The sequence below is a fragment of the Varanus komodoensis genome, unplaced genomic scaffold, assembly GCF_004798865.1.
Source record: "Varanus komodoensis strain SLA01 unplaced genomic scaffold, ASM479886v1 scaffold1, whole genome shotgun sequence".
Classification (NCBI taxonomy): domain Eukaryota; kingdom Metazoa; phylum Chordata; class Lepidosauria; order Squamata; family Varanidae; genus Varanus; species Varanus komodoensis.
This window is the reverse complement of record NW_025335268.1, coordinates 126,763,826-126,789,357: the sequence shown is the minus strand read 5'-3', so window position 1 is coordinate 126,789,357 and position 25,532 is coordinate 126,763,826. Positions and strand designations below refer to the sequence as shown.

General features: G+C 41.0%; 2 protein-coding genes across 2 annotated transcripts; both read left to right on the top strand.

Annotated features, from left to right (window-relative positions):
- The first annotated feature begins 2,219 nt into the window (after positions 1 to 2,219).
- On the top strand, positions 2,220 to 13,463 carry LOC123034134 (pepsin B-like). Its single transcript, XM_044451278.1, has 9 exons — positions 2,220 to 2,275; positions 6,979 to 7,132; positions 7,946 to 8,063; positions 8,167 to 8,285; positions 9,379 to 9,578; positions 10,303 to 10,425; positions 11,976 to 12,123; positions 12,592 to 12,690; positions 13,311 to 13,463. The coding sequence occupies exons 1-9, from the start codon at positions 2,220 to 2,222 to the stop codon at positions 13,461 to 13,463; spliced, it is 1,170 nt and encodes a 389-aa protein (XP_044307213.1).
- A 3,313-nt stretch (positions 13,464 to 16,776) lies between these two features.
- On the top strand, positions 16,777 to 24,769 carry LOC123034138 (pepsin B-like). Its single transcript, XM_044451290.1, has 9 exons — positions 16,777 to 16,832; positions 17,149 to 17,302; positions 17,807 to 17,924; positions 18,831 to 18,949; positions 19,270 to 19,469; positions 20,018 to 20,140; positions 21,092 to 21,239; positions 22,979 to 23,077; positions 24,617 to 24,769. Exons 1-9 carry the CDS (start codon positions 16,777 to 16,779, stop codon positions 24,767 to 24,769), a joined length of 1,170 nt encoding a protein of 389 aa, XP_044307225.1.
- The last annotated feature ends 763 nt before the right edge of the window (positions 24,770 to 25,532 follow it).

Below are 25,532 nucleotides of genomic sequence, written 5' to 3'. Positions count from 1 at the left end.
GAGATGAGCCATGCTGGATCAGACCAATGATCCCTCTATTCCAGCAATCTGGTCACACAGTAGTCAGCCAGCTGCCCACATGATGCAGTTGAGAGCCAGTGTGGTGCAGTGGTTAAGAGCCTGGGACTGGGACTCAGAAGATCTGGGTTCTAGTCCCCACTCAGCCTTGGGGCCAACTGGGTGACTTTGGGCCAGTCACAGACTCTCAGCCCAAACTACCTCACAGGGTTGTTGTTGTGGGGATAAGATGGAGGAGGTGAATGATGTAAGCTGCCTTGAGCCCTTTGTAGGAAAAAGGCAGGATATAAATCGGAAAATAAAAAAATGATGCCGCAAGCAGAACACGAGTGCAACTGTATGTTCCTGCCCAGGTCTCCTAGCAACCGATTGGCAAAGGCACCCTGCTCCTGATGCTGGAGGTAGCATATAAGCATCAGGACTGGTAGCCACTGATAGCCTTCCCCTCTTCAAATGTGTCCAAGTTCCTTTTAAAGCCATCCAAATGGGTACCCATCCCTGCAACTTGTGGCAGTGAATTCCATTGTTTAACTATACATTGTACACAGAGATACTAGTTCTTATCTGTCCTGAATCTCCCACCAATCAGCTTCATGAGATGACACCAGGTTCCAGCATTAGTGGAGAGGGGGAAAAAGCCCCCCTACCCACTATCTGCATACCAGGCACATTCTGTACACTTCTATCCGGTCTCTCCTGACTCACCCATTTTCCAAACTAAACAATCCCAGCTATTGAATACCTTTCCTCACAGTGGAGCTGCTCCAACCCCTTGATCATTTTAGTTGCCCTTTTCTTCACCTTTTCCAAGTCAACAATATACATTTAACATCTGGTGACCAGAACTGTACATGGTATCATAGGTGCAGCTGCACTGCACATTTGTATAAAGGCAGTATGACATTCACAGTTTTATTTTCAGTGTTAATTATGCCTTTCATGGAATTTGCCTCATCATGTCAATACTCATATCCTATGGCCATAAGTGTGCACTAACACACTCATAAAAGAGCAACAACATAATAAAAATAAAATTGTGGCTGTAATTGCATACTTTTGAGACACACACACACACACACACACACACACACAACACCTTGGGAATGAGTGCTATTTTGGCATCAGCACTCAATGGTAAGAGCATGAAAAGCAGCTGACATAGGATTTTTTTTTTAATTATTTTTTGCCACTCTTGCTGAGCAGCTCTGCTGTTGATTGCAACAATCCACGATCCATTTGTTTTCCTTGGTTCAGGCAACACAACTACCCATCATGGGCAAGGACAACCCTACAACGGTTCTCTGCATGGCTTGTTCCTGAAAATTAAGCTGCCCCACATTAAATCTGGGTTTGGATGACATGACAACTCACCCTAGCCTGGGCGACTCACCTGGTTGTTGTGTGAACCCAGTCACTGTAGTTCTGAGAACCTTGCAAATGTTAGTTTCTCTTTCCTTTTTGGAAGCCTGGGCAGGACCGATCTTCTACACGCTTTATGTAACTTTGGAGCCAAGGCAGTTTGGTCCATGACTCCTCAGGAGTTTGTCTCCTTTCAGGTATAAAATGATAAATAATGCTGTTGTGAGAACTTCTGGGTCTGTAGTGTACTGCTTGGAAAGCAAAACCCTGAAGTGGATTGCAAATTGAGCAAGCAAGCTCACTTCTGCATTCGCTATGCCCACGGGTCATTACACAGTGTTAGGTAGTGCTGCTTCCCAAGTTCAGGTTCAACATGGAAAGAAGCCAAGAGTTAATCTTGATATTTGTTGAACTCAAATCAAAATTGAACCTGTCCAGCCTTGTATAAGTACTCATCACTGCAAGTGTGATTATTAACTTGTCCTCTGATGTTTCTGAAGCAAATAAGAACAATTTTCAAGGAAATAGATTATGCTTTGGGCTATTGTTATCTTATCACTGATTCTCTGTATTACTTTGATAATAATTCAAAAAGACATTTAAATAAAGGGCACAAATTGTGTTTAAACTCAGTCTGACAAAGGAATTGGCTTACTATCATTAACAGCAAAGCAGAAACGTAGATCATACTGGCTGTGCATAGATATGGGAAATTAAGAGAACACAGATAAAGCAGTAGAGGACAATGGTTCTGATTATAAAACCTGGGGCACAGTAGCCAAGTCTCTGGACAGGATTTCTGACTTTTCTAGCAGATCTCTTTGGTCAAGATATTGGGCAACATGAAGTGGTTGATCCTAGTATTGGTCTATCTCCACCTGTCAGAGGGATTGCAGAAGTGAGTATCATGAATGAGATAAAACTAGAATCATAGAATAGTAGAGTTGGAAGGGGCCAGAGGGTCATCGGGTCCAACCCTCTGCTCAGTGCTGGACTCCTAGTTAAACATCCCTCTCAAATAGCATCTTGAATGCCTCTGGTGTAGTTGAGCTGACTCGGTCATTGGCGCTATTGTTGTACAGCTCTAACAGTCAGGATTTTTTTCCTGATATCTACCTGGAATCTGGCTTCTTATAATTTGAGCTCATTATTCTGTGTCCTGCACTTCAGGATGATTGAGAGGAGATCCTGGCCTTCCTCTTTGTGACAACCTTTCAAGTGCTATCATATCTCCCCTTGGTCTTCTCTTCTTGAGGCTAAACATGCCCAGTTCTTTCCATCTTTCTTCACAGGGCTTTGTTTCCAGTTCTTGGATCTTCCTTGCCCTCCTCTGAACCCTTCTCAACTTTTTTTTGCATGTTCTTATTTCTTAAACTGTGGTGCCCAGAAACGGACACAGTACTCTAGATGAGCCCTAACTAGTGCTGAGTAAAGAGGAACTAGCACTTCAAGTGGTTTGGAAGTGGTTTTTCTATCAATCCAACCTAAAATAGCATTTGCCCTTTTTGTAGCTGCATCACATTGTTGACTCATATTCAGCTTATGATCTATAACAATTCCAAGATCCTCTGCTCTTGCAGTATTGTTGAGCCAAGTATTCCTCATCTTGTATTCCTCCTAGGTGCAGAACTTGGCATTTGTCCCTATTGAATTTCATTCTATTGTTTTCAGCCCAGCACTCCAACCTATCAAGATCACCTTGAACCTACTTTTTGTCTTCCAGGGTATTAGCTCTCCCACCCAGTTTTGTGTCATGTGAAAATCTGATAATTGTTCCTTGTATGTCCTTATTCAAATCATTAATAAAAGTGTTGAAGAGCATTGGGCCCAGGACTGAACCCTGTGGAACTGCACTTGTTACAGTTTGAGAAGGTGCCATTAATGAACATTCACTGAGTCCAGTTCTGTAGCCAGCTGTGGATCCACCCAATATTTGTTAGATTAGCCCACTTTTTGCTAGTTTGCTAATCAGGATATCATGGGGCACTTAGTCAAAGCTTTTCAGAAGTCAATATAGATTATGTCCACAGCACTCCCACAGTCCATCAGGGGGTTTACCCAATCAAAAAATGAAATTGGATTACTCTGGCAAAATTTGTTCTTGAGAAATCCATGTTGGCTTCTAATAATTACTGCATTGTTTCAAGGTATTTGCAGACTGACTGCTTTATAATGTGCTCCTGAATTTCGCCAGGGATCGATGTCAGACTGACTGGTCTTTAGTTCCCAGTTCTTCTTTTTTCCTTTCTTGTAAATAGGGACTACATTAGCCCTTCTCCAGTCATCTGGCACTCCATGATTTCTCAAAGATAAGATAGTGGTTCTGAGAGTTCTTCTGCCAGCTCCTTTATAACTCCAGGCCCTGGAGGTTTAAACTCATTCAACTCATTCAACCCAATTAGATGATCCTTGACCATTTGCATATCAATCTTGACCTGCCACTCTATTCCTTCCCTTCATCAAGAAGGTCACAGATCTTTTGGGAGAAGACTGAGTCAGAGTAGGAATTGAACACTTCTCTTTGTCATCTGTTATCATTTTGCCGTCTACATCAAGTAGTTGAACTTCCATTTGTTTCCTCTTTCCTTTACTTGGACATATCTGAAGAAGGGTTTTTTGTTGCTTTTAGCATCTCTTACTAGCCTCAGTTCACTCCTAGCTTTAGCCTTCCCAATGCCATCCCTGTAATTCCATGCTACCTGCCTGTTTTCTTCCTTTGCAGCGTAGCCTTCCTTCCACTGCTTGTAAGTGTCCTTTTTTTGTTTTCAGATGATCTCTAAGCCTTTTATGAAGCCACATGGGCTTATTTCATTGTCTTGTACCCATTTACCTTGTTGGATTTGTTTGTAATTTTGTCATTAAAGGTAAAGGTAAAGGTTTCCCCTTGACATTGAAGTCCAGTCATGTCTGACTCTTGGGGGCAGGGCTCCTAGCCGAGGGAGCCAGCGTTTGTCCGCAGACAGTCTCCGTGGTCACGTGGCCGGCATGACTAAACACCGAAGTGCACAGAACGCTGTTACCTGCCCACCAAAGTGGTACCTTTTTATCTACTTGCATTTGCATGCTTTCGAACTGCAAGGTTGGCAGGAGCTGGGATGGAGCAACGGCGGACTCACTCCGTTGTGCAGATTCGAACCGGCAACCTTTTGATCAACCAGCCTGGCAGCACAGCAGTTTAAACCACTGCACCACCTGCATCCCCAATTATGCCATTACAATTTCCTTTTTAAAAAATCCCCACCTTTATTGGACTTCTTTTTTCATATCGGTCACTAGCCAGGAGACTTTACTTTTCATTGTTCTGAGTGTATTAAAATTGACTTCCCTAAAATCCAGGGTACATGTTTGGCCACATTTGGCTTTTACTTCTTTAGAATCAAGAATTCAAGTATGTTGCGATCACTTTCCCCCTGAGTTCCCACAGCTGCCACTTTGTCCCCTAGGTCTTCCCTTTTGGTTAGTAGCAAGTCAAGGATAGCTATACCTATAGTTCCTTCCTCCACTTTCTGTTGGAGGAAGTTATCAGCTACACATGTTAGGAACCTCTTGGAGGGTCCATGTTTGGCAGAATTTGTTCCCCAACAGATACTGGGGAAATCAAAGTCCCTCATAATGATAATGTTGTCTCTCCTTGAAACACTGGCAAATTGCTTTTCAAAAGTTTCATTTTCTTCTTCTTTTTGACTGGGTGATCAGTAGTAGACTCCAATCACTGTGTTCCTTTTATTCCTTGTTCCATTTGTATTAATCCAGATGTTCTTGATGGGGTTACTAAGCTCATCCTCCTGTATTTCTGTGCAGAGATATGAATAGTGCAACTCAACCTCCCTTTCTGTTCCGTCTCTTCTTGAACAGGTTGTATCATTCATTTGTAAAATTCCAGTCATAGGAATCATTCCTCCAAGTTTCACATATACCTATCAGGTCATATTCACCCTTCCACATTATGAGTTTAACTTTATGCTATTTGTTTACCAAACTCCAGGCATTTGTATACAGACATTGAAGACCATGCACTTTATACTCCAGTTCTCTTCCAACATTTTTTGGAAGACTATTATTAAGCACTCTTAGAACGATTCCCTCTGTTGTGGTTCATAAATCTTGGTTGTTACACCCAGGTATACTGCCCCTCCCCTGTAGGATTCAGTTCAACCTATTCATGCTGTGGCCAAACACATTCTTTCCAGTCCTTGTAAGGTGCAACCCATCCCTTGCCAGCAGTCCGTCTTCCAGAAAGTGTATCCTGTGGTTCCAGAATCTCATGTTGGCATCATCTTTGCAGCCAGGCATTCACTTGGAGTATTTTTCTTTTCCTGTCTTTTCCTCTTCCAAGAACTGGAAGGACTGAAGAGAAAATTATCTGGACTGCCAAGTACTTGACTTTCCTTCCTAAAGTTTCAGTCTGATATAATTTGTTCAAAGCTCTGCTTAGCAGTGTCATCTGTTCCCACATGTATAAGAAGGAAGGGATAGGTGTCAGTGGGCTGTATTGACAATCTATCAATTATACCACTAATCTGCTCTCCAGGGAGCCATGGGTCTTCCTGACCAACATGTGTTTCCATCCCATTTAACAGAGAATCTCCAAGATCGAACACGCTTTTCTCCTTGCTTTTGCAAGGCTTGGTATCATTGCCACTACTTGGTTTACCTTTAGCCTCTTGTTCAGTGTTACATGGGACGACTTGCAGTTCTTCTGTGACAGGCTACCCTCCAATTTCATCCTCAAGTAACTGAAAGTGTTCGATAGGCCCATTGCATCACTGGCCCAGAGTGTCTTCTAGTTCTCCTAGTCTTTCTGCACCTGTCCCCCTTTTCCAGGGAGTTTCCCTTCCCCCAGGATTTCCCTTTTTTGCCTCAGCTTGCTGAAGCAGTTATGGCTTCTGTGCTACTCTTAGCTGTTGCAGCTGTTGCTGTCTAAAAATGTTTATTTTATTATCTTGTGGTTCACCTTAAATTATGGCAGAATGCAACTAGGGGCCTTTAATGAGAAGGATGGGAACAGTATTGCTGAGGAAAGGTATAAAAGTCCTGTAAGTTGTTTGTTCAGGAGGCATGATTTGAGTTTTCCTGAATTACTCTGTGCTCTGCTTTGTTCACCTGAAAAAAGCTTACTAAAAACCATGTTTTGTCCTTAGACTCTTAAGATGAGCTATTGAGTCTGAGGTCCTCAGCTCCTGGAATCAAATTGGGCAACACTACCAGTAACTGGGGGTGGGGCGAGGGGTGTTACAAGGAAGAAAACAAAGGGGTTAATAACTTGGGAGGAAACTTTTTAAAAGTTAGGGACCTTATCTGCCAAACCCTGCCGCCAAATTCCTGCTGGCTCTCCCTGTTCACTAGCACCCTGGAAGCTTGGCTGCTTGTATCCCAGAGTCCTTAGACCAGCTAGGGCAGCTTCCTCTGATCTGTTCAGCAGGAGTCAGGAAAGAGAACAGACCTCTCCACCTCAGAGCTGTATCCCGTGGCCCAAGCCTATGCTTAACGTGTTCTCAGTTTCTCCCTGTAGCAATGAAGATCCAGTGGGGTAGAGAGGAGGAGGATGGAAGGGTTAACCAGACATTTGCTGACCTCCTGAGAACCTTGTGTCCTATACAGACTCATTCTGAAGAAAGGGAAATCTGCTCGGGAGATCATGAAGGAGAAAGGAGTGCTGGAGGAATTTCTGAAGAAACACCGTGTTGATCCCGGACTAAAATACCATCCGGATAAATTCAACGTTGTTTATGAACCAATAACCAATTACTTAAACGTGAGTCTTAAAACAATTGAAACATTCCTTTTGGAAAATGATACACTGATGTTTGAAATAAAAACGCATGATCAAAATGCATCTTAAGTAGATCTTGGCTTATTCTCTGAGTGGGGAGCATTCAGGATTAGGGGTTTATGCTGTCTTCTTTTGATTTGCTTCCTGCCTATTCACTGAAATATGCGAAACTGGTAATCCTGTATCCAGTTACTGGGGAGTAAGCCCCACGAAACACAGGGAGACATTCTTGCTTAAGGTTGCACTCCTAAGCCTGCAATTCTATACTCACTTAACCAGGGGCAAGGGCCATTGAATTCAGTGGTATGTCTGAATAGACACCTGTAGCTTAGTATTTTAAGAGCTATATTTCTGGATCCAGACTCCTGATGTGGCTTCTACCCAAATATTTCTGTGAACTGTTCCATTCAGCAGTTCCCACTGCCCAAGAGGCAATCCTCATTCTTGTTAATGGCTCATTTGTTCATCTGTGACAATGGATGAGCTACATACAGAGGGCTGAACTCTTTCTTTAAAATACTCTTTTTTAAACTCCTAGGGTGGCTCTTACAGTCATAGAAGAAGGTTAATAAAGAAATTTTGATTCTTTTCTTGCAAAGCTCTTTCTATTCTCTTGGAATGCCTCATAGTGAACCTCCTTTGGAAAAGTAAGCTACATTACTGAACCCTTCATTCTCTAAGTTGACCCTTTGACTTTCTCAGCTGGTGAATATTATATAAGAAAGCCGGGAAGGGTGCTAAAACTTAACAGTCTTGTGAAATATTCCATTCTTAAAAAATTATCCTATTGGGCAGACTTTCTACTTTGGAGAAATCAGTATTGGGACTCCACCACAGAACTTTCTAGTTGCAATGGACACTGGCTCTTCCAATCTTTGGGTCCCATCTGTGTACTGCCAAACTGCAGCCTGTGGTAAGTGCTAATTCCCCCTCCCAAACTGCAGAGAAATGAGGCACGATGAGGGTGTTGTAAAAGACTCAGCTAGAAACACTCCATGTTTCCTTCTTCCTTCTAGGAAACCACCGAAAGTTCAACCCAAATGCATCTTCTACATATACTGACAAGGGACAGACATATACCTTGTACTATGGGAGTGGTGATTTGACTGTCAGGGTAGGCTATGATACTGTGAAGGTAAGTGGAATTTGCACTAGGAGTCACCCCTCTTTGACTATTCTGCATTCTGGGAATCTTCAAATACCGGTCAAGTTAGGAAGAACAAACTGTTCCAAACCCTGTGAAGGGATTTCAACTCCCAGGGGGTAGGATGGTACTTGTAATGCACAGATGCTGCTGGCTATGTGCAACTACTGTGGTAGGCAGACTTGGCATCATGGTTTATCCTAAAGGGGGATTGCAGTAATGCCAAATAGCTTTATCCTGTCATCCGTCAGGATCAAGCTCAATATTAGGAAGGATGTTGTATGAGCCTGACTGATTGGTCAAGCCTAGTTTCACCAAGCCAGTTTTTATCAAGCCTAGTTTAAGGAGAAGTGCATAAGTTTTCCCAGAAGATAATAGGCAATTAAGTTAGTTCTGCTTCCATTTACAGTCAGTCCATCTGGTCCTGCCAGAGTGACCTAGTTTGCATGATCGTGCAGCCCATGATAGTATATCTAAGCCATGGCGGGACTGAAGTACTCATGGTACCAGGTTGCCAATTGCGCCTGTTGCAACTTGTTGTGTTAACTGAACCCTGCACATCCAGCTTGTTGGTGTGCTCATCCATGATCCTAAAATAGGCCATGGTCTTCAGTGGTTTGTTAACTGCCCAACAAGTCAACCTTGCTAAGGTTGGACATGATAAGAAGCCCTGGTTAATCAGGAGAATGAGCCAGAATGCAACTAGTGAGCATGGGGTGGTTTAACAAGAGTTATTAACTCTCGTCTTGTCATATGAACTGGGTCTCCCTAGTTTATATTACTCCTAAAGTTATGTGTACTTTCTACCCTTATCGGTGATACCTGAGTTACTTGAGTTATTCAGGGAGCCAGTGTAGTGTAATAGTAAGATTGTTGGATTAGAACACAGGAGATCTGGGTTCTAGTCCCCAGTTGGCCATGGAGGTGACTGGTTGACTTAGGCCCAGTTACTGACTCTTAGCCGAACATACCCAGGGTTTTTTGTGAGAACTCAAATTCAAATTAAAAATACATCCATACAACTTCTCAAGATTATCCTGTATCCAATTTTAAGTTAAATCCATTTTGCTTCCTTCTTTCCCAGGTCCAAAACATTGTTGTCCATAATCAGGAATTGGGTCTGAGTTTAAATGAGCCCACCTATCCTTTCTACTATGCCAATTTCGATGGGATTTTGGGGATGGCTTACCAATCTCTGGCAGTAGGGGGTTCATATCCTGTCACAGAGCAGATGCTGAGGCAAGGGCAGCTGTCTGAGCCCATCTTCAGCTTCTATTTCTCACGGTAAGATCCAAACATCCATAAAATCCAGAACAAATTTGTCAGATGTTAAATTAATCTGGAATAGTTGAAGTGTTTCTATTTTGAATAAATATTGAAGATCACCTAATACAAATATACTTAATGCAATCCCATCTTTTTTTACATCAAGGACTTTTCAATGAGAATGTTTTAATCCACTGCTTTTCTGAGACTTTTTTTTTTCAATGTGGGAGGGAAAATGAATCCTTCACAGTTTTTTTTCCTGGGGTTTGTATTTCCTTGCCTTTCTTCTGCAAGGTCTGCCTGCACTATAGCAAATTTGCAACTTCTTATGAGGCTTTTATTCCAGTATGCTGCAGTTTAAAATTTAATACCAAGTTAAACTTAATATTCTTAAACAAAGCAAAACTAAGCAACAGGAAAAACTTAAAAGGCTGGAAAACATGGTGAGGGCACTCTGGAGAATGAGAACGTTGTGAAAAAGCCCCACAAACTTCTATGAATCAGTACGAAAGCATGATAAAAGTCTTGTGCAGAGAAGTGGTGAAAAGAGACCTTTCCTTCAGCTTTCAAACACAGTCAGATCTTAGCTGAGTGAGTCTATCACCTTTGTTGAAACTATCACCTCTTCCTTGTCTTACCCCTGTCTTTTGCTCTCATCTATATCTGTGCATACATAGACTTTCACCAGCTTAATTGTTTTAGCTAACCTGGACTAGTTTTGTCCATCTTTTCTTGTCTTAAGTCAACCAACCGTTCAGTATGGAGGAGAGCTGATCTTGGGAGGTGTTGACAATCAGCTGTTCACTGGGGAAATCATCTGGACACCTGTAACCTATGAAATGTACTGGCAGATTGCTATTGAAGAGTAAGTGATATTCATAATTTCCATTTCAACTGTTGCTAATTGTGCTTTTCCATTGTGAACTCACATTGCTTTTCAGATGGACACACACACCTCTTTGGAACTATAGCTTTTCTGAAAAGGGGTGGGGGATAATCTTATTTGCATTCACTGCTGTAAAATATTTTGGTGTGTGTGTGTGTATTCAGGGGCAGGGAAAGGGAGTTATGCATTCAGCACTAGGAATGAAGCTTCAAAGAACTTGGAGTTTGATCTCTTTAATTTCAATAGACTGGTCAAATGCATTAAAATAATAAAACAATAATGAAATTCAAGTCTAGAAAAGAATTACATAATGATGGTCTCTGCTGTAGTGGGTCAAGGTACCTTCTCATAATCATGAGTACTTTTAAAAAAGCAGTTTTATGCAAGTTTCTATTAGCAAGTGGTACAAGGAAGAAACACTGACTTCCTAATTTTGAAGTCTATGAAATGGTGGAATTCAAGTTGTCCATCCTGGTTCACCAGGAATCTGTGAGACTTGTGCAAATACATTTTACAGAACACTCTAGGTCAGAATAAATGAAGAAAGCAGTGACCAATGCATATTCTGCACTACCAAGTGTTGAAACGAATATGGGACTGTATGTGGAGTACCTTTAACTCTAATGTATAGAGGCAAACCTTACATATCCATTAAGCATATGTTGCTATGCATTAATGTGCAACTTGGCAAAATTAGTAAAGGGGCAGAAATGAAGTGGTTTTGAAACTTCCTACCTCTGCCAAATCCGAACATCACAGTTGCAGTGTGTTATAGTATACTGTGAAGCATGAACACAACATGAGAATAGAGATAGTTCTGTACACAGACTTCTTTATACAGGATATATAACTCTTGGTCCGTCCTGCTCACTCTTCTCTCCTTGGATTGGAACCAGTTTGGCAGGGCCTCAAGACAAGGCCTTTCCTAACACCTCCTCATGTGATCCTTTTAAACTAGATGTGTGGATGTTACTGCTGGCATTTTCTTTTTCTCAAATTTCAGCATTGTCAATGGGAAGTTACTTGTCAAAGGGTAAAAGGTTCCAGCATTTTGGACTGTACCAAGATTTGGTTTTCAAAGCTTATCACATCTGAAGATGAGAAAGAACATTGAGTCGAGAAGTGATCTTCACTTTCTGGTTAAAATGTCCACAAGTGGCACTGACACAGAGTAAATTAACAGTTTTGGATTTTAGCTTCTGTGGAGTCTCCATAGTTAACTTTTATGTAAGTTCATGACCATAGTAATTGTCCTCATATCTATGGATTAAAGATCCACAAGCATCTAAGTTATTAATGTTAGAAGGCGTATGCCAAAGAACGGACGACTTATGACACTTCATATGTTTTGGTCTATAGCTCTCATTAGCCATTGCTAGCATAAGAACAGTGAAGGATGATAGGAATTGTAACGCTCCTGATGCTTTGGTCCATACGTTTCCTACCCATGGTCTCTGCATTTTTCTCAGCTTTCATCTGGTTTGTTCCTTTGTTGAAGATTTTGCCCTCCTGTGCTTTTGTCTCTAAAGATTCTCCGTAGGCAACAAGGCTACTGGCTGGTGCAGTCAAGGCTGCCAGGCAATTGTTGACACCGGAACCTGCCAGCTTACTATCCCCCAGCAGTACATGGAGAGTTTCCTGCAGGCTGTGGGAGTTGAGCCAGCCAATGAGGATGAGGTATGTGGAAGGGCATCTCAAACTACTTCTGCAGTTCTCAGGGAAAAGAGGATTGCTAACATATACCATCGGAAAATGGAGGTTACACCCAGGATAAAGGCAGGCCATGCTGAACGCAGGAGAGACTGTAATGCTAGATAGATATGAGCCAAACCTGTGAGTGAGGCAGACTGAAAAGCTGCCATGCTTGGATGAATATATGAACAATGTTTATATATTTTACTCTTGAGAATCTTTACACTGATTTTCTTTATTTAAAAGGACTTAAAGAACTGCTTCACATATTAGCATACGTATAATAAGAAATAAGGCTTCAAAGCAGCTGGAGGTTTTGTTCTCTCAGCTTTACTGTGCTGAAATGAAATGAGCCTATTTTGTTTGTCAGGTTCTCCTAGTGGGACAGAATCTATCAGGAATCTCTGTTCTGGTCTACGCAAAGAATTAACCGTACATTTACATTTTTTATAGTTGCTGGTTGACTGCAATAACATCCAGAATATGCCCACCATCACCTTTGTCATTAATGGAGCCCAGTTCCCACTGCCTCCCTCTGCCTACGTCTCCAATGTATGTATACTATATTGCTCACTGGTACATCCTTTAAAGCATGTTATTTGATTAATATTGCAGCATTTAGATTATGGCAATATCCTAGTGATAACAGGGCTCGAGGAAATTATTTCCAGGCCATTCTTTTCTCCTGACCTTTCTTCTCGGTCATCTTTTTGAGACCTTGTGTGCATCCATCATTGAGATCTGAATTATTTTCCAGGCTTTGCAAAACCAAAGATCTTCACCAAGATTCATCTGCCCCAGCTTTTATTGTTACAAGTGAAACTATGAGAAGCAGTGTATAAAAGCACTGTTTCATTCTGTCACTTCTTCCAGAGAATAGAGGGCACTGGCTGCAATGGCCCCAGTACTGGTTCTTTGTGCATTCCAGCCAGCTCTGAATGTGCACATGCAAGCAAGCCGGAGCCACCCTTGACCCCTTGTGTATCTGACTCTCATACAATGTCCTTGCAAACAGAGCATCTCCACAGTGATATGATATGATATGATGGGTAGCACTGGAAGAGGACTCTGGCTTCCTTGCCTTGGGATATAATCATGACCTGATTTCTATGACATTTTCAGGAAATGTTTACCTCAGCAGAGGTGGAACTTAAGGTGTCTTTTTTTCACAGAGCAATGGGCGTTGTACAGTTGCAGTTGAGACCACGTATGTGATGTCCCTGAATGGAGAACCTCTGTGGATTTTTGGTGATGTCTTTCTTAAGGAGTATTATTCCATCTTCGACATGGCCAACAATAGAATGGGCTTTGCACCATCAGCTTAGACCAGGGGTGGGCAATTAATTTTCCTATGGGGCCACATGAGAAACTTTGACAGTTGTTAAGGGTCAGACCAATACACTCACAGCTCTGCTCAATATATATCTCTATAAAAACAGTAAATGAAACATTACAATGATGCAATGAAAATGTGGAGCACAGAACAACACTATTTAATGAATATTCCCAAAAACATTAACATTACATGAAAAGCAATAAATTCAATTCAATTTAGCAGATCCTTCAAAATAAAAGCAGTTGTATTGCTTGCATCTATATTACGACGATATATATTTGCATTGACTTTTAATTTGCCAGTGACCTCATGCGGGCCAGTCAGGGTCAGCCATTGGGCCGGATGTGGCCTGCGGACCATACAATGACCAGGTCTGGCTTAGACAGTCCATTTCCTTTCCAGTCCAGTGCAGCTGTTCTCTTGGACTTTGATAGAATCATTTTATGTTACATTGGTAAAGCATATCTCAAGTTTCTTGTTTTTCCACAGACTGAGTGTCAAGGTTTGCATATGGTCAGTTGCAATGAGATCAATTGCTGTATATAAATAAACTCTGATATGGCCAATCTTTGCTTGTCTTTGTATTGTAATTTTGGAAATATTTTTAATCAATGTTGAAATGTTCAGACTGTTAAGCAGTAGAAAGAGGGAAGGAAAAGCTACCGGAAAAATGTGAGATAGAGAAGGAAAAAAAAGAAGGGAAGGACAAAAGAGGGCATGCAATATCATGCAGATGTATATTCACATTCAGTGAACAACCAGATAAATCTTATAGATGATGAAGATGTTATATTTCTATACCACCACTTAGCCATAAAAGGCTCTCATGGTGGTTTAGAATAGACATTAATACAATAAACAAATTACAATATAAAACAAGGAGCAAGAGTTCAGAACAAAGCAAAATCAGATCAGCTACATGAGGCAATGAACACAGCAATTTACAAAATTTCAGTAGAACATAATTTGTGGGATGATGGTGAGAATAATGCTGTAACAAATATTTTACCCCTCTGCAAGCCACTGTTTCAAGTCATTAGATGTTCTTTCAGATAGACAGAACTGAATCCCTATCCCAACCTTTTCTACTTCTGTATTTTTGTGTGGAAAGAAAAATACTGGAATAGTGAGCAAATATGGGGTGGTTATTAGTTCAGTTCCAGCATTTGCATTTTGTAAGTTTGCCCTTGGGGAAGGAACTTTGGTCTCTGAATGAGCAACATTCAAATAGACAAGTTTTCCTTTGGCACATACATGTTGTGTATTTGCATTTCATTTAACAATCAATGAATGAAATCGCCAGATAAAAGTCTTATCTGCATCCTGCATCCGCAGTCCCCAACATGGAAGCTGCAGAACCTGCTTTACTGCCCGCCAGTCTTCTGTCCTCACTTGGCTATTTAAAAATGTAACCAACAGCGGGGGGAAAAAACCAAAACAGTACACTGATATTCTGCAAAGCCTCTTGTCCCATCCTTATATCCAAGGAAATCTTTGGGATCCAGGTGGGACCCAGACTCAGTCTTAAAAATTATAAATGCAGCATGAAAAAATATAAATGATGTTTACAGTACCCAGCAGGGAAATGGTAATTGAGCTCATGATGGAGAATATTGGCAGGGAGTGGTATAGGGGATGGTGGGTTGCAAGGGAGCTGTTTAACTTGTGATGTCTCTATGCATACTGCCATATGGGGAACTACTGTCTTTGTGTTAGGTCCTTTTCCTTATGTTTTCCATTTTTGTGCTTTTGGTATGTGGCTTTTGGTTTTGCTGGTTTTTGTTTCAGTGTGGTATGTATTTTGACCAGGGTTTTGTGGACTGTCGTGTGTTTGTGTGTGTGTGTGTGTGCCTGTTTTTTGGTGTTTGTGTGTGGTGCAAGTGTCCTCTCCCCACCCCACAATTCTGGGTATGCATTTCATCACCAGCTTGCCTTCAACCAAGTGGGGACAAATATACGATTTGGCATTTGGTTCTTAGACCCTCATCAGCCTTATATTCAGTTAGCTGTCTCTGAGCCACACCAATTTTCCCTTTGCAGATGTGTGTTTTCAGGCTTAGGCCCCAAGTCTACCTTCTAGTTAGATATTTGGGTAAGATGTTGTTCTTAGTATTAGCTTAAACAGATTTCCCCTCCTAAGAAATCAGTCTTCTGACTAGCCCTGCTCACCATGCCAACCATATTGTGACTGGGCAAACTCTTCCCATGGCAGTCTTTTTGTGAAAGCATGGATGATGCAGTCTCAACATACCAACCACTGGGCACATTTGGCACATTGAGAGTGCATCATGCATTCCCAAGCTGCCCTGAACTTGGGGCCATATCCACCTGGATCCCTTAAGGAGATCTCACTGTGGAAGAACAGGGAGTCCAATTCTTCTCTTCTTCCTAAATCGATCCAGCCCAATTCCAAGCACACCACAAAAATGTGTGGGTGTTTATGTCTTTCTGTTCCCCTGCCTTACCTCCACCCTGTTGCCTGTAGACAATTTTCAATGTCAGGTCAGATGTCCTTGCTTCTTCCTTCCTTCCTTCAGTGAAAGGTAGATGGTGGAAAACAGTTGCCTTCAGCAAATTCAGGGTATGAGGTGCAGCAAGTGTCTTTGCCCTGGATGACAGGATTGTGCCCTTAAAGAACCAATTAACAAATAACTTCTAATTGACAAGTTGAGCAAAGGGTTTGGTTATCATGACATACTGGCCAGGGTGAAACATTGTGAGATTCAGCCTACATCCATCTGGGAGCTGAGGGCTTTCTATACTGATGAAAGTTTAAAAATTCAAAGACCTCATTGAAGGAAACATTAGCTTGAACATGATCCAGCATTTCATGAAGAGAAACCTGGAGTTCCTTTAGCTATTGGTTGGACACATGTACATGAAAACTGAGCCTCTCCTGCTTTAAGTAAAACTCATCAGTCACTAGGATGTTTGACATGTCTTTTATTACTTCTGAAAGGAATAGTATCAGTTTTTCATGGTAACTAATTATATTTAGGTTTATCGATATCTTTAATTTTCTATTCATAACTGCAAAGCTTTGCTCCAGAGCCCAATTGTATTATTCAAACTGTTAAAATCATGGTTACAATTAGTTTAAAAAATTAACAAAGGAATTGGACACCCTAAGAAAACAGAAAGTAGCTGTTGCAACTGCATGATGACGTAGGGAAAAAAAGAGTAAACAGATAAATTGCAAAGGACAGTTGCCTGGAGTATTAAAATGGGCAGAACAGCCAAAACCATGAGCTGGATTTCTGACTCCTGTAACAGATCTCCTCAGTCAAGAGACACTGAATACCATGAAGGGGTTGACCATACTGTTGGTTTACCTCCATCTGTCAGATGGTCTGGACAGGTGAGTATCCCAGTTATGCTCATGAATGAGATAAAAATACTGCAGCCAATTAATTCAGAGCATGCCTTTTCAGTCACTGCTTCATGGCCAAACTAGGATCTTATCTTTATAAGGCAAAATTAAACCTTAGTTGCTCAGGATTTCCGAATTTATTCATCTTTCACAGATATCCCTGCTTTGAGTGGCAAGTAGCATGATGGACAGGATGGGATCAATTTCCAGAATCAAATGAAGAGGCAAATTAGTGAACAAAAAAGACAGGTGTTATAAGAATGGTTCAACATACTTTTGCTAATTCTCTTTTCACATTGTGCAGAATTACTCTGAAAAGAGGGAAGTCCATTGGAGAGAACATGAAGGAGAAAGGAGCACCGGTGGGATCGCTGAAAAAGCACTGTGTTGATCCTACATTAAAATACCAGTTGGATGGATATGGTGTTGTTTATGAATCCTTAAGCAATAACTTGAATGTGAGCATTATAAAAATGCAAATCTGTGCCTTCTTTCTTTCTTTTTTCATCTTTGTGACTGAGAAGGATGTGACTGTTCACTGATACTCGTATCTCCCCATTCTTTCCCTCTAAATTAAGTAAACAAATTTTGCAAACTTTCAAAAGGCAGTGATGTATAGCTTGCTTTCTTCATGCACCACCATTTTTTCATACTATCTCAAAAGATGTGTTTGCTTCTCAGTGTGGCTGTGGGCACTTTTCCTTTTAGATCTCAGGACAGGGATCTTGCAGGGGTGTGTGTGTCTGTCTGTCTGTGTGTGTTTGCACAGCTCTGCCACTGTACTATCTTGCAGAGTAATGTAGGTAAACTTTCTGTGAATGCCTTGTTCAAATGGATCCTTTATGGTTTTGATAGTTCTTTTGCAATTTTGGTAGGAAAGTACCAGAGAAAGAGTTAAAAGATTCAGAACATTTAAGGGTGTGTTGGAATATCCTATTTGACTAATGTTCTCCTTTTGGCAGTCTTTCTACTTTGGAGAGATCAGTATTGGGACTCCACCACAGAATTTCCAGGTTCTCATGGACACTGGATCTTCCAATTTCTGGGTGCCTTCCACGTATTGTAAAAGCATGGCCTGCGGTGAGTAGCAGCTTTCTGCTGTAGAGGGAACAAAACTACTAATTTGTTTTGTGTATTTTAAAAAAGCTAAACATCTAAACTTCTACTCAAATTGGCAATTTTCAAAGATGAACAGAATAGGATGACGTCCCTCAGATCCTATTCTGAGTGATATCTGGGGACTTTTTCCTCCTGTTACCAACATTTATAATGAATCTTATTCAGAGATTTAAAAAATACTTAGTGGTATAGAACTATTACAAATAAACATACAAATTTAAATATTTTTCTATTTTCTAACCCTGATCCTGGTCCTCAACCTTCTCTCTTTTTGCTAATTGTGAAGTGTTCATGACCATGAGGGTGATAGACCAGACCCATAATGAAGTCAGACCTGACGTCATGAACTGAACTTTGTAGAGCAAATGGCATACAAATGGACATCCTTTATTGCCATATATAACATCATCATCATCACCACCACCACCATCATTCATTCATTATGGTCTCAGAACAGGAAAATCAATAAACAAGCAAAATAGCAGTAATAATATTAAAACACAGAGTTAGTACAATTTATCTAATATTTTCACTCACACAGATGACTGCATTTTTCCTAATCAGCACTGCAGTCATAAAAAATTGGCAACTTTTCTGGATCCATTGTTCAAAGTGGATACATCCTTCAAAGTTTAAACAAATAGATACCAAAGCGGAAGAATTATTGCCATAAAGATATGCTATCATTGCTTGAATAAATTTCCCTCTGCATCAATTTCTCTCTGCTGCAATATAAGAGAACATGGTCCATTGTCTCTACTGTTCCAGCACCACAAGAACATACTATCATATGAAAACCTTCATGTGCAAAGTTTTAAGTAAATAAATAATAAACAAACATAAATATAATGTTTGCTTTTATTCTAGATAATCACAAAAAATTTGACCCTAGTGTGTCCTCCACATATGAGAAGCCAGGCCAGACCTACACCCTCTTCTATGGGATTGGTGATGTGACCGTCAAGCTAACCCATGAAACTGTGAGGGTAGGCAACTAGTGCACCATGCAGTCATCCTCTTTGAACGGTGTTGCCTTCTGGGTAACTTCAAACCTTGATCAAGTCAAGAAGAAACAGTTCCTGCTGTGGATACAGCATCGCCATCTCTACTTGCTCAAGCACCAAACATGAGACTCACTGCTTACTAGGAGGAAAGCAGCTGACTTGTGATGCTCAGAGACCGTGAGCTGCATACAACATTCAGTAGACAGATCTGAATTTTCTATGCTGTAGATGCTATGTTTAAACGGTCACCATCACCATTCCTCCATTATAAGTGAAATATATTCTTGTTTCTGCTCTCCCAGGTCCAAAATATCATGATACACAATCAGACAGTTGGTCTGGCTGAGTATGAAGCCTTCTTTCCTTTCTACTTTGCCAGTTTTGATGGTATTTTGGGGATGGCTTACCGTTCCCTGGCTACAGGAGAGTCATATCCTGTCACGCAGCAGATGGTGAGACAAGGACAGCTTTCTGAGCCCATTTTCAGCTTCTATTTTTCACGGTAAGGACCAAAAGTCCATAACTTTGTCAGGAGGCACATTCAAAATCAAGTTCAGAGATAAGAAAATCAGATAATAAATGGCACCTCCCTATTAGTAAATTTACTGCTTCTTGCAAATGGAGGCATGGGTTTTCTAAAGAGAGAAGTAGGAGGAATAGCTTCTTTCTTGATTTTTATCACCCAGATTTTAAGGGTTAAAGATACTTTGAGGGTAAAACTTAGGATAAATTCATGATCACAAATCTAGTTACTTTTTGATCCTTAACATACTTCCTTCATTCTGTTGACTTCAGAAATGAAGCACTGGGTTTTCCTCAGGCTTGGAAGCCACCCAAATCTTACTCAATACCGTAAGAAACTGATCTCTGTAGAAGCATCCCTTCTAATTAATCAGGATTAGTTTATTTGTAGGAATCTGTAGCCAGTTCTCTTCTTTGTTCTCTTCTTCCTTATTTTATCCTATTTCTGCCCTCATACTTACATAAACCTCACCACCTTAATATTTATAGTTAGCCTCAACTGTTTTTGTCCTTTTCTATTCCTTCTAGGCAACCAACCATTCAGTATGGAGGGGAGGTGATCTTTGGTGGCATTGATGATCGGCTGTTCACTGGGGAAATTTCTTGGGCACCTGTCACCCATGAAAAGTACTGGCAGATTGGTATGGAGAAGTAAGTGATATCCATCACTCCCATTTCAGTGATAGCTAAATGTGCTTTCACTTCCCTGCTCTTTGGAATTGGGATGAATCCTTTCTGTGTGTGTGTGTGTGTGTGTGTGCGCACACACACACACACACACACACACACTAGAGAAGGAAGGTTGAAGCTCAGCCAGTGAATACTCTGTTTACTCTGTGGGAAGCACATCCTAATGCACAGAGGCAAGCTCTGGAAATGAAGTCCTTAATAGTAATACAGTACTGTGCTTTAATACCTGGCTTAGCAATTAATTGGGATATAAATGACGAGTCTTAGAATTTCCTATACATGCCAGATGTCCACATCCCAGTTATATTGGTTACTCATACACACATAGCTGAATTATCCTGAGTAAGATCATTGATCCATCTTGCTCAGCATTATCCCCCTGGGTTTGTTCTGGTTTTTCAGCATCTCTGCTTGAAGGCTTTCCTAAAACTATCTCATGAGGTCTTCTTAAATAGCATTCTGAAGCAGATTCCAGGATGCTATTTTAGCTGGGTCAACATACTGAATTTTGTTAAATGGAAGGTTGCTTATCGAAGTGTACTGGATGCCTGAGTTTTTGACTGTCAGATTTGCCTTTCAATGGTAAATACATTTGCAAATGAGAAACAGCATGGAGTTGAAAAATGGCCTTCACTTTCCAGAATATATATATGCAGCACTGATGCAAAGTAAATTAGCATCTTCAGGTTACAGCCTCTGTGGAGTCTCCGCAGCTAAGTGATGTGTTCTTCCGTGAACATAACAACTTTGTACTTATGCATTACAGAACATAAAGCAGCCCAGTTTTGCTTATTAGAACCTCTTTTATAAGAACCTAATTATAATCTCTATGCATACCTCTCAGCTTTTGTCTGGTTCGTTCTTTTCTCACTGACTTTATCTCCATGACATTCTTTGCTTTTTTATCCGTAGATTCTCCATAGGCAACAAGGCTACTGACTGGTGCAGCAAAGGTTGCCAGGTGGTGGTAGACACTGGCACCAGCCAACTTACTATACCAGGGCAGTACCTGAAGAGTTTTCTTCAGGCTGTGGGAGCCAAACAAGCTGGAGATGGTGAGGTATGTGGAGGACAGGACTTCAGGGAACTGTTCATCTCGAACTATTTCTGCCATGCAGAGGCAAAGCAACATCAGATAGCTTTAGATTATATAATCTAACATTCTGTTCCCACAGTGGCCAAACAGTGGCCCAACTGATTTTGGAGGCACTATGTAAGCACCATGGCTAGAAATAATTGATAGCCTCCTCTATCAAGAATTTGGTATCCATCACTACATATTCTGAAAGTGGGTTCCATAGTGTAGCTATGCATTGCACGATGAAGTGTTTTCTTTATCTGCCCTTCATCTTTCACCATTTAATTATGTTGCAGAACATTGGGTTATGGAATTACGGGGGCAGTTTTATTTTCAGTTCCTTTCCTAATGATACCCATCATAGAGTTTATCTTTTGCACAGCTGCTGAATTCTGGGACAGCATTCTTATTGAGCATTTCACTGCAATCCAAATATCTCTTTCCCAGATACTGGTACCTCCAGTGCAGACCCCACGAGTCCATAAAAGTATTTAGGATTTTGCTCCGATGTGTGTTACTTTACACTTGCTTCCATTGGAACGTATCTGCCATTTTTTGCCCATTCCCCAGGTTGGAGAGATCCCTTCAAAGTCCTCTTTTTGTTTTAACCAGCTCAAATTATTTGGTGTCATCAACAAACCCTATTGCAAGCAAATCAGTATTTGCTTGCAATGCCAGACCATTCATGAACAAGCTGAAAAGCATCACTGTGCTGATGTGCACCATCAGAAAACCGAAGGATAAAGGCGGCCTAGTGGAATGCAAAATACGTGTGCTAAAAATGCTCCCTGAGGCATCATACCAGCTGCAATCATACAAAGAATACTGGACTAGACAGCCACAGCCTAGATCCAGACAGACAATAATGCTTATTCCTGTGGAGAAGGTAGATGGCACAGCTTTCATACATGGCGGACTTCAGTGGTATTTATACATTTTCTTTTAGTTTTCTAAATTGCATTTCCTTTACTACAACCCCCCTCCCCACAGTCATTTGCTTTAAAATAGTGAAACACAAGCGAAAGCGAAGAGGCTTTAAAAAAGCATTGCGAACCCAGACATCTTCTGAACTGCACTGAACTGCACCAGAGCATATTTTCTTTGGCACATCCCTTTTTGTGGGAACAGATTCAGATGCAGGGCCAGGGCCAGCCTGCCTCAGGCTCCCCATCTGTCAGGCCTCAAGGTCTTCTCCATGCTGCAGCCTCCATCATGACCGTACCCAACCACCATTGTGTCCCGCCTTTACCAGCCACTAATTCTTACACACAGCTAGGCCAGATGTGTTTCATGGCTGGACAGAACTGGTGCCTCTGGAGCTGGTGTTCTGCTCTACTCCATCTTGGACAATCACTGTTACAGAATCTGAAATGCAGCACCTGCCCTGCCACCAGTGTCTCTCACTGCATTTCAGGTCACCCAGCAGCACTGGTCTGCTCACCTCCCCTGCAGAAGTGCTGCTACCTGGCTGCCCCAGGACATCTTGGCAGGTGGGGAGGAGAGGGGTTGCTCTGGTAGGCAGTGGCAGAAGCACAGCTGTGATAGTGGCAGCCATGGCAGAGTCAGTGGTTGAAGCTCAGCAGAGTCAGGGATGAAACCTTCTGAGCACCCAGGCCCTCAACATCTTCCATACCCAGGTGAGTCCTGGTGCAGGCCCTGATCTGCTCAAGCCCCATTCTAGTCTTCTCACAGTGAACCCTATTTTTGTATTCTACTTACAGTTTTTAGTGAACTGCAACAACATCCAGAAAATGCCCACCATCACCTTTGTTATTAATCGATCCCAATTCCCACTGCCTCCCTCCGCCTATGTTACTAAGGTAACTATACTGCTTTGCTTAACGATGGGTCACTTAAAGCATATGATCTGTGTGTGGTACTGTCTAGAGCAGGGGGCAGAACTTCAGGCCCAGGAGGCAGGTCTAGTCCTCCTAGTTTCCGTCAAAAGCTATCCCTCTTGCTTTCCTGGCATCCTGGCTTTTGCACATTCCTTCTCCCATTCTCAAAGATTGAAATGCCTTTTCTAAGGGTTAGTTACTGGCAGCAAGTGCTTCAGGCTAAAATTTGCTGGCACTGTGAGGGTTTTGCCTCCAGCACAGTCCACCTCTGGAATTCAGTCCTTGAGACTTCCCTGACATGCCATCCAGCCCCTGCACTGAATGAAGTTCTGCATCACTGAGCTAGAGATATTGTTACACTTCATGTAGTCTTGATAAGGACTTCTCATTAAGGCTTCTCATGTGACCAAGGGTGGTAGATGCTTCCTGGGTCGGTGGGATTCCTTATTCATTGCTATTTGGTCATTTTTCTTCTGGCTTTTTCTTTTGATCATCTTTTTAACGATCTTGCATGAATTTGTTTTTGTTGTTTGCATTGTTTTCTTATACTTGCAAAATCAAAGATCTTTTCAAAGACTTTCATATACAGATGCGCTTTATGTTGGAACCAAAATATAAAGATAAATGTTTTTGGAATATATATTAAACAATTAGAAGCACTGAGAAACAGTAGTTTTAATTTATTGCATTAGGATACCAAATAGTTTGTGCTTTGTAAAACAATGAGTATTTGAAAAAGACAATAAACTCGACCTTTTTAGCATCTCAGCTAAAAAAGGATAAATTATAACAACTGGCTTTTCTATAAGGGCATTTATTCTTTGCTCATGAGTCTTGTGTATTTTCACAATCTGCACTACCATCTTGTGGCTGAGTGATGGAAAATATATATAGAAAGACAGAAAAAGAAAGAAACCTCCTGATGGGAAAAAAGGAGCCAGCCTTAATCTCACAAAGAAACTAGGAGTAGAAGCATCAGTAAAGTGGTGGGTTAAAAACTCATGTAGAGAAGCCTAATATGATCTCACAGTTAAGAGACAGGGATAAAATAATAATGCTCTCAAAAGATATAGATAATACATGTAAAAACTACTACAGGGCTTTTTACTCCTTAGATCATCCCACTAAAGAAGCAAGAAAGACATTTTCACTGAATAATTTAAAAATCTAAAATAGAATAAAACCCAGGTATAGAAGGATCTATAGGAGACCATTATAAGACTTTTAGTTAAAAAAAAAGCATTCAATCAATATGTTTAATGGGAGAATGCAAAAAGGAATCTAATTCTTATGAACTAAACAAAGTTCAAGAGCTAGTACAGGCTAGATCCTGGGTACATTATAAGAAAATATTGTCAATATATTTGTACAAGAGTTTTGTTTGGTGCTTCCATTACTTTTGGAGGATGTAAAGATTACTTTGTACTTTATCTTAAAATTATAAATAAATACATCTGCTTCAGATGTCCCCCCTCTCCTGTAGAGATGGAACCTACCGTGATTTTTTTCTTTCTTTCACAGAACAATGGATATTGTACAGTTGCAGTGGTGGCCACGTACTTGCCTGCTGTGAATGGGCAGCCTCTGTGGATCTTTGGCGATGTCTTCCTCAAGGAGTATTATTCTGTCTTTGATATGGGCAACAACAGGATCGGCTTTGCACCATCAGCTTAGATTTGGCAAAGCCCCCTTACTTGGGCTCTAGTAGGATCAGAGAATCATAGAAGAGTAGATTGGCTGGGAAACGGCCAGGAAAACCATTGGGTCCATCCCCCTGCTCAGCGAGGAGCTTTGTTTCCAGTCTCCGGATCATCCTTGTTGCTCCTCTGAACCCTTTCCAGCAGGTCTGCATCTTTCTTAAACTGTAGTGCCCAGAACTGGACACAGAATGGTTTTTTTGTTATATTTGTCAAACACTTTGCAGGTTTCCTGTGTTCCATAGACTGTGCCCTGTGATTTGCATATCATCAGTTATTCATTGCTACATAGAAATAAACTCTTACATATCAAACAAATTGTTGCTTGTTTTGTTAAAAGAAATATTTATTAAAGTTTTAATATTGTTAGTCTTTCTGAACATCTTTGACAAATTGACACAGATCACAGAAAATACTTACTCCTTATTGCAGTAAATACAGTTATACAGATCAGCTTTTCAGATCCCATAGCAGAGTTTGCAATGTTCACAATCCTTAGTAAATCAAATTGCCTAGACAGAGGCTTTTGGCACATTGTTTTGTTCAAGGGACATTCCCAAGGATAAAATTCCTTTTGAGTCAGAGTCCCCGCATCATACTGGGACTTTGTTAGGGTTCTAAGTTAGGGTCTTGTAAGACTCAAAGCAGACAAGAGTTCAGGATTCATCATAAATCCAGGCAAATGCCAAATGTCTAGAAGATATTTTCAAGAAAGGCTTTTCAGCCTGAGCATTTCAGGG

Bases quoted from the DNA above. Each gene is read 5' to 3' on its own strand.
- LOC123034138 (XM_044451290.1), top strand. From the start codon at position 16,777: ATGAAGGGGTTGACCATACTGTTGGTTTACCTCCATCTGTCAGATGGT. The intron at 16,833-17,148 runs GTGAGTATCCCA...CACATTGTGCAG, and splicing joins CTGTCAGATGGTCTGGACAG to AATTACTCTGAAAAGAGGGA. The intron at 17,303-17,806 runs GTGAGCATTATA...TCCTTTTGGCAG, and splicing joins CCTTAAGCAATAACTTGAAT to TCTTTCTACTTTGGAGAGAT.
- LOC123034134 (XM_044451278.1), top strand. From the start codon at position 2,220: ATGAAGTGGTTGATCCTAGTATTGGTCTATCTCCACCTGTCAGAGGGA. The intron at 8,286-9,378 runs GTAAGTGGAATT...CTTCTTTCCCAG, and splicing joins TAGGCTATGATACTGTGAAG to GTCCAAAACATTGTTGTCCA. The intron at 12,124-12,591 runs GTATGTGGAAGG...CATTTTTTATAG, and splicing joins AGCCAGCCAATGAGGATGAG to TTGCTGGTTGACTGCAATAA.